Source organism: Myotis myotis, unplaced genomic scaffold (assembly GCF_014108235.1).
Source record: "Myotis myotis isolate mMyoMyo1 unplaced genomic scaffold, mMyoMyo1.p scaffold_m19_p_17, whole genome shotgun sequence".
NCBI classification, from domain to species: domain Eukaryota; kingdom Metazoa; phylum Chordata; class Mammalia; order Chiroptera; family Vespertilionidae; genus Myotis; species Myotis myotis.
The window spans coordinates 45,628,011-45,637,160 of record NW_023416321.1 but is presented as its reverse complement, the minus strand read 5'-3'; the positions used below and the strand labels follow the sequence as shown (position 1 = coordinate 45,637,160).

Here is a 9,150-nt window from a genome sequence, read left to right as displayed (position 1 = left end):
GTTGTCTATTTTCCCTTCATTTTTGTTAGTTTTTGCTTCGTATATTTTGGTGTACTAATATTAGGTGCATATATGTTGACAACTGTTACACCCTCCTGGTGCACTGAGCTTTTTATCATTATGAAATGTCCTTCTTTATAGTCTATAAAAGAGAGTTAATGAAATACAAGTGCAGGCAGACTTCATTTTATTGCACTTTGCAGATGCTGTGCAAAAGCCTCACCAGCAGGATGGTGGACTTGATGTACGGCAGTGGTCCGGCACTGGCCCACAGTCTCCGAGGTATGCCTGTACACATTTGCAAAGCATGAGCTTGGAAGTAAGATTCCCAGCTTCCCAATCGCCTGTGTCTCACGTGCATTTCATGGCCATCTGTGCCACTGAACCAATCAGTCGGAGTCAGAGGCAGAGTGTGCTGGTCGCCATGGAGACCCTCAGAAGGAAGAAGCCCTGCATCATCCATGTCCAAGGGCAGGAGAGTGTGAGGATCCTGCCGGGGGCTTCCTGCTAGGTCCTTGTTACTCAGGTGTGACCAGCAGCACCAGCATGGTTCAGGTTCTATCTGGAAACACAGAAGCCCCACCCCCACCCCAGACCTACAGAGCCAGACTCTGCATTTCACAGGTGCTACCTTAGCACATAAACATCTCATCATCAGTGGGAGTCACAGAAGCTGTCACCCTGGCTGTACACTGCCATCACCAGCAGGGAGGGTGCCCCCCAGACACAGGGATCGGAATCCCGGAGTGGACCCAGCATGGGATTCTAATGTGCAGCCCAATCCTGAAATTCCCCAGAACAATCAACATCTTCTCCCACGCCTCGATCATAACATTTGTGATAAACACTAATTTATAGGATACTTTCTACCCATCACCATGCCAAGTAGCTCACACTTACTATGTCCTTTTAGCCTCTACCATATCATCAACATGACGTGGCACCTTCATTTCAGTAGCATGTCCAACCTCAGACAGCTGGTAAGAGGCAAAGGGCAGACTGAAATCCAGGCTGCCTAATTTCTATGCTCTTCATTATAATGTAGTCATCATTTGCTTGTGCCTCTCACTAAAATGTGACCTTTTGAGATTGAGAATTGTGTTATTTTCTCTTGACCTCTGGCTCAACATAGGTGCTCAATAAATATTGAAGAATATTAAATGCATCATTAACTTGGTATATCGCAGATGCACAATAAAAGGTCAATGGGTAAAAGTACGAGTGAGACACAGCCCAGAATCCAGAGGATGACATGGTCACCCTTTTCCTCCCTCAGGGCAGTTTTAGGAGCTCAGCTGATGCCAACCAATGTTTTATCTGAGACTGACCTCAATTCATTCCTCATTAGGTGAGCTCATGAATGGCTCTGTGGTCCCCATGTCAGTCATCAGAGAGCAGAGTACAAGAGAGGGCTGACTAAAGGAACTACAGTCCATTCACCATTACCGTTTCCGCTGAAGTTCTCGGCCCTGTGCAATCAGCAGACATCTGCACAGGCTTCGGGAAGGCCTGCACAAAGCTACGCTTTTGGGACCAGACTGCAATGCTGATCATCTGCTCAACTTCCTTTCCACTGAAGTGCTCCCCTCCACTCCAACATGCACCTCACACTCACACTCACACCCAGGTCCCCACAAAAACCCAAGAGAGATCAGTGAGTTACTCTGATGTTTATTTTAATGCATCTTAGTCCACACAGTTGATATAAAATCAGAAAAAGCGAAGCAAAAACAAAAAGGTCTGGAGTCTTAGCATCAGAAGGGCACCATATATACATCTACAGTTGGTGGCCGATACAAGTCATTGCCAGACAGTCCTTGGAGACAGAGAACAGCCTAGACCCAGCGGAGCCCTGGAAACTCATGGCCGCAAGGGTCTAGAGACTCGTCCTGACCCTCCGACCGCAGGGAAATGTGGGAGTGATAAAGCTGCGTTTATGACTTATTATCATAATAATGATAGCAGCCCAGCCAGGGACAAAGGCAGTTATAAACCATTTATATTACACAGAATTATTCTGTCTCCATTCTACTTTATGGTGTAAAATTGTTAATTGAATTTCCAGTGAGTAGTTTAGAAGATTAGTGATCATAAGGAATGGTAAATACATAGCACCATTTCATAGGTTTTATTTTGTCACTAATTTCTCATCTAGACGTGTGACCAGGACACCCACCTCAGGGGCGAGCATCCTGAAGCCACAGCCGTGATTTTGCCAAGGGCTCCAGTTTGAGGTTTTGTCCACGTGCGTAAGGCTTGGCGTGGGCATGGGCAGCGTGTGCCTCTGTGAGAACACAGGTCACCACTGTGAGAGGGCTTTTGGCCATTTGGGCTTTCTACCCACACTTTGGTTTTCTAAATGAGGTGGAGTGGGAGGGAGGTATCTTCTTTCAAATGAAAGGGAAGGGGCGAGATGGAGTTATTTAATTTCTGGATAAAACAAAACAGAAAAACAAAAACAAAAACAAAACAATAATACTGAGCTTGATTATACAGTTAGAATGTAAAGTGGTAACTGGGAATTAGCTACTTCTTTAAGGTTTCAACACAAGGCTGATGGTCAACACATAAAGCAAACAATACTATGTACATATATGTAAAAAGTGTTATAAATAGGTTTTATAAACCGTAGATATTATATACATCTTCAATCAACACTAACCCCACCCCCCCTAACTGCACTCTGTTTGGTTTGGTTTGAGTTTGGGTTTTTGGCTAGCTTTTGGTTTTTTTTGTTTCTTTTTTTCTTTTTTTAGGTTTCCTTCCTCCCTCCCCTGCGTCTGCCCAGAGCCTCAGATGAACTGGGCACCTCAGTCACGTTTCCGTAAGATCACATAGATGAACCCACTGAGCAGAGCCAGGGGGAAGGCCACCCAGGCCAGGATGTAGGCGAATCCATAGGAGTAATCAGAGTTGTGGATGTGCCATTCTGTGTGTCTCACCGTGTAGATGGACGCTGCGCTCATCACACACAGACCTGGGGAAAGAGAAGGACAATCGGAGTGAGGGAGCGATCACAGGGGGCCCCTCTCCACCCCCGGCTGCAGGGTCTACAGGACCTGGGCACTTGCCCACACTACTCGCTGCCCTGAACACACACACACACACACACACACACACACACACACACACCAGACCCCCATGTGGGCTGCAGGGAGGCAGACACCACTGCATGCGAAGAGCATGTAGGACTCTGGAAGAACCTGCTGCCGGGTCCAGGAGTGACAGCAGGGGGCTTGAAGATACACGGACACAAGAAACAATCAGCACTCCACTTCCAATCTGTGTGACCCAGGCCATCCATCATCTTTGCCATCTTTTCTGCCCCATTTCTCTTGCTTTAACTGTCACCAATTCCCAGTTACCACAGAGTGTTCAGTGAGAATTCAGGTTGCAAGATAAACCTACCTATCTCCTTACAAGGATGGTTCGGCATGGAAACCTGTGACCACTCTCCAAATGAGTGAGTGTTTTCTGGAGCCAATGAAAGTGCAGTGACACTTTACCATTATTGGAGTTGTGTCATGGCAACAGTGTTGAGCTCCAGGCAGAGCACAGGGGCAGGACTCCATGCTAATCCCCTCAGCAGGACTGTCATGTAAGACATGAACAACTAGACAGAACATATGGAGATGAAAAGTGAGGAGACAAGGAGGAAGGACAGGACATGCAGGGGGAGGAGACTACCAAGGGCAAGCTCATTGCACCGGGCCCCTTTCAACAGTTCTTGGTTCCTCCAAGGTTGGATTTGAAGCCAAAAGAGGGTGCAACGATGTCACATACACAGGTAGGCCAGGCCACCCTCTCTGGCCACCACTGCAGCACTTGGGTGTGGGAAGGAGAAGAACACGTCCACCTTGGTCCTCATGAAGCAGGTAAGTTCAAATGCGATAGTCCATGCCCACCATGGCAGTCAGAATCCCCTGTGGGGCAGGGTCCAGTGACCTCAGCACCCAGCCTGGAGTTGCACAAAGCCTGCTCTGTTTCCTCCTGAAAGCAGGGTCTTTCAAAGGCTCTGAGTGACTCTATTATGAATGCAGCAGGCCGTGTGGGATTCCTGCGGTTCCAAAGCTCCCGATGGTCTGGACCACCTACATCTAACCTCACTGCTATTTGATGGGACACTGCAACTTTGTTTGAATAAAGTGCAGAATTGGAATTTGTCACATTCACTGCCCTGATAATACTGTCCTTCTGCAAGTCAGAGCAGAACACTCCTACTCCACTGGCCCCCGTCGGGAAAGCCACACAATAGTCTTAGAACTACAGTGGGATCAGAGCCAGGATCCCGCTACCTACGGAAAGTCTGAGAGGCAGCGAGGACATCTGTGTCAGAGGGGGAACTGCAGCTGGCAAATCTGTTTTAGAGAGAGTTTTAATCTGCTGGGGACACACTATTAGCCTTGAGGCCCATGATCCTCAGTGGTCTTCCCCCACTGCTCCATGACTCACCTTTCTAAAGTGCTAATTCCTATCTTTAAGAAATATTGAAGTTGCCTCTTGAGCTATAGCCTAGCTATCCAATGAGGGCAGGGCTATAAAAAGAGAAGCATGAACAAAGGAGAGAGGGAGGTTAAAGAGAATGCTGGGAGGCCAGGACAATGCATATCGTGTTGGTAGGCCTTCCAAATGGGGTGTGTCTAACCAGCACTGGCGTGGAAAATGCCATCGTAGCCATGGAGGCCAGCTGTGCGCAGACTTCACTGGCAAAGAAAACATTCCACCAACAACCAAGAGGGATGGAGTGAGGCAGGATACACAAGTGTGATGACTAACTAGATGGCTTAATTTATGACATCTACCCAAGTGGAACCTCAGAAGCAAATGAATTTAAGTTTTGCTTTAAAAAGCAACAAGCTTAGATACTTACTAAGTCAAAGAGAGGATACACACGTCATAATTATTGTTGTCAGTAGACTGGAGTTTTAGGGGATACATTATTTCAAGGCTTTCTATACATAAAGCAATAGTTGTGCCCTGGAATCGAGAGCAGTTAATGCCATGAAATAGTCCCTAAAAGTCAGACATTGCTCCCCATAAGTGGACTATGACTCAATTTCTCAGCAGCCAGTGCATGGAAATGAATTTCTGAAAGTCCCCCATGATGAAGGTAAGTGAGGTCCCTATGGTGAAGGTAAGTGAAGGTCCCTATGGTGAAGGTAAGTGAAGGTCCCTATGGTGAATGTAAGTGAGGTCCCTATGGTGAATGTAAGTGAGGTCCCTATGGTGAAGGTAAGTGAAGGTCCCTATGGTGAAGGTAAGTGAGGTCTTTATGGGGAAGGTAAGTGAAGGTCCCTATGGTGAAAGTAAGTGAAGGTCCCTATGGTGAAGGTAAGTGAAGGTCCTTATGGTGAAGGTAAGTGAAGGTCCCTATGGTGAAGGTAAGTGAAGGTCCCTATGGTGAAGGTAAGTGAGGTCCCTATGGTGAAGGTAAATGAGGTACCTATGGTGAATGTAAGTGAGGTCCCTATGGTGAAGGTAAGTGAGGTCCCTATGGTGAAGGTAAGTGAGGTCCCTATGGTGAAGGTAAGTGAGGTACCTATGGTGAATGTAAGTGAAGGTACCTATGGTGAAGGTAAGTGAAGGTCCCTATGGTGAAGGTAAGTGAAGGTCCCTATGGTGAAGATAAGTGAGGTCCCTATGGTGAAGGTAAGTGAGGTCCCTATATGAGGTAAGTGAAGGTCCCTATGGTGAAGGTAAGTGAAGGTCCCTATGGTGAAGGTAAGTGAGGTCCTTATGGGGAAGGTAAGTGAAGGTCCCTATGGTGAAGGTAAGTGAAGGTCCCTATGGTGAAGGTAAGTGAAGGTCCCTATGGTGAAGGTAAGTGAAGGTCCCTATGGTGAAGGTAAGTGAAGCTCCTGACACACTGGCAGGTGCTCTTTCCCCACAAGCAAGAGTCTGGGCTTTGGCAGTGACCTGCCCTGTGAGGGGCCTGCATCTGGGAGTGTAGGCCTTTTTAAGTGGAAGGACACAGAACCTGTCCAAACAACATAAAAGTGCTGCCCATTCAAGAGTTCACAACAGTTTCTACCTGCCTAGGGATGGCTGGCTCTGAACAACTCCCAGGAAATTCTTCCTTTAGAGTCTTCTTGAAGAGGAGACCTCAAGCCTCCTTTGGTGATGATAGCAGCTGCAGGTGAGCGATTCGAGCCCAAAACTTTGGGAGGGAGCAACCAAGGGGCTGAATGCAAAGGAAGAAAGAAATGGTGGGAATTCTCTAAACTTCCTTATCTTTATTCTGATTGGTTCAAGAAACATGCAGTGAGTATCTATTGTGTGCAGGCACTGTTCTAGAGCATCTAGATAAAGAGACCCAGCCCCTACCATCATGGGGTGAGCGTCATTCAAAAAGAGACATGTCAGTAGAAACTTCCAATATTGTATGATGTGACTTCAAGGGAGGGTGAGAGAAATGCATGGATGGGCACTGAGCCCAAACTAGGGACTGGGGAAGCCTGACGGGGAGATGGTGCTTGACCTGGGACTAAAGGATGTGTAAGAGTTAGCCAGGTGAAGAAAGGTGGGAAGGGAATTCAGGAAGAGCATGAGCAAGGCAAGGAAAACATAGAGCTTGGTGGAAACCACCAGCAGGTGATGATAAGAGTGTCCCATGATACAGGAGGAGCAGTGCAAGATGAAGCCGGGGAGCTCATAAGGCCAGGAAAGAGGGGGCTTCAATGGCGTGTTGAAGTGGTAGAGGGAAGTACTTCTTCAGCAGAGGAGAAAGGATGCTCAGCTGTGTGTTTTAGAAAGTGCGCCCCAACAGCCATGTGGAAAGTAGGTGTAGGGGTGGGGACAGAAAGTTGCATGAATTGGCTTTTGCACAGCTGCAATGCTGTTAGTGAGTAAAAGAGAAGAAGTGGACACAATATCTATGAGTGATATCTGATGGCAGGAATCGGGTGGACTGGGCATGGAGGAGGAAGAGGGGGCTCTGGCATGACTGGTGGGTTAACTTACGTAACTGGGAAAACAGTAATGGCGTGGAAGCCAAGGGAATAAACAGTTTCAAAGAGTGGGTAGAAAACAGTACAGAAAGGAGTGGAGGAAGTCAGCAAATGGCTTAAAAGTGGACCTTGGTAACCTTTGCAAAGCAGCTCCTTTGAGATCCTGCAGCAGAAGCCCGAGTGAGCCTGGCTGGAGAGTGAACGCCTGTGGGGAAGGTGCCTCGTGGTGTTGGTGTGATGAGTGAGTGAGGGCCTCTGTCTCGCCAGCCCCATCCTCAGGGTGATAAGGTGGTCTGTCCTGCTGAAAGCTTTGGTTCTACGTCTGATCTGCACAAGTCTTCTCTGTGCAGCTGGCCCAGTTGCCATTTCAGCAGTCACGTGAGCCCTGCAGCCTAGGAAGTCGCCCACGGCATTTCAGATTTGGGGCACAGCCAGTGCAACATCTGGAATGATTCCCTCATAAGGAGGGTGCTGAATGTGGTGCCCAACTGAAGCTGCCTTGATCTACTCAGAACAGAGGAGGCACTGTGCTCTTATTCAACTTTCAAATGATTTCATCCTAAAGCCCTATACTTATACCTATATCAACCTGACAGGAAACAAAACAAACAGCAAGTAAAACCAGCAAGTAAAATCAGGAGTCTCCTTCTCCCATGTTTTCTGTTCCTTTCAATGACAATGAACAGTCACTACACATGTGACCTAAGTTTGATTCTGCCCATGGACCACAGTTATGAGTCATCCAGCGAGCAGGTTGTTCGAGGCCTTCTTTTACGTGGTGTACACAGAGCTCATGGCTGGTGTAAGGAGTGAAATCTATAAAAACACGCACAGCTCCTTTTCAGGTGTGAATCTGTATGAATTTCTTGATGTTTTCCCATCTAGCGCAACCCACCGCAACCCAGCTAGGGCCAGGGTAACTGCTATCTGGAAGCAGGTGGCTACAGGCTCTGCAAATGAGAATGAGACCAAAACCCAGACACAGGATCAGCATGGCCTTTGTCTAAGAAGGAGGTAGAGAAGAATCGGTGGCTCGTGAACAGGAGGCGCTGTCTGTGAAGAAATGTCCCTGAAGAACTGGTAGTGGGATTAGGGGCAGTTTAAAGGCTACACCCTGTCGTTCTGACCCTAAAGGAACCTCAGTCACCCAGGGAGCGGCCCCATCCAAGAGCTCTTAATAGGAGTCTCCAGGCATAAAATCTGAGCACGGGAATTTTTTTTAAAAAGCACCCCCTCTTCTAAAAGGTGATTCTGTTGTGCAGCTAAGCTCGAAAAGCACTTAACTAGGTGAAGACGCCTCTTGATATGTCTTTAGGAAGCAGCCAACCTAAGAAGTATGTAATCACGGAAAGACAGCTCTTAAATGTGAGACGTGTGGCTTGTTATGAAATGGAGAAAGGATGACGCAGCAAAGCAGGTGGACCTATAACCGCACGCAGAGCTGTAATCTGGAGAAAGGCAGACGCAGCTCCCGAATCTAGAGTCAGCCCAAGAGCCCCACACACCTCTCACTACCTTCCCACACCCTTAGGTGCCCGATCTGTAAAGATCACAGCTGCCCCCCCACCCCACCCCAAGAGAAGCTATGCAGGACAATCCAGCCTGCACCTGTCACCTGGGAGTCTGGTGGCTTCCACTTAAAATGCTTTTGGCTTTGAGGATGCTTTTACCCTGCATGGACCCTACCTACTGTGGCAGGAACACTTCGGTTTACATTCCATGATTGCGGGGCTACTTGCTTCCCGCTCCCTCCCTCCTTTCCCCTTTTTGTTTTTGTCTGTTTCAGCTTCCTGATCTGTCCCTCCACATTAAGCTGTAACTTCTCAGGCTGTCCCCAGTTCCCAACTCCAACAACCGTCCCTACTTTTCTCTCTGGTTGCTGGTTTCTAAATGGGTTGTGAATCGGGAAACACACGTGATAACGTTGATTTAGAGTTGCCACACATTTAGAGTCAGGAAATCTGTCAAATCCCTAACCCATTTAGTTCTCAATTTTAATGGAAAGACCCTACAGCAAGTTCAAATGCAACATTCCAGAGACCTGAGGTTCCTAAAAGACAAACTTCCAGGTCCTGTTGGCTGGAGTTAACAGTTAAGAACGGAGCATTCGTAGGACTTACAACTTACAACTGCTATTTTTGGCTCAACATTTCTAATTCAAGATATGGACGGCTAAACTGACAAACTCATAACTGAAAACCGG

The 9,150-nt window shown here is 47.6% G+C and overlaps 1 protein-coding gene across 2 annotated transcripts in view; it reads right to left on the bottom strand.

The window, feature by feature from the left end:
• Window positions 1-1,655: 1,655 nt before the first annotated feature.
• The window catches only part of PMP22 (peripheral myelin protein 22), a 29,683-nt gene continuing 22,188 nt past the window's right edge, over window positions 1,656-9,150 (bottom strand). Inside the window, exon 5 of one of the 2 annotated variants that reach the window (XM_036341714.1) lies at window positions 1,656-2,977. In XM_036341714.1, the coding sequence (XP_036197607.1) occupies window positions 2,811-2,977 (167 nt within the window). In that variant the 3' untranslated portion in view covers window positions 1,656-2,810. The remainder of the gene's footprint in view (window positions 2,978-9,150) is intronic. The other variant, XM_036341713.1, reaches the window with a different exon arrangement.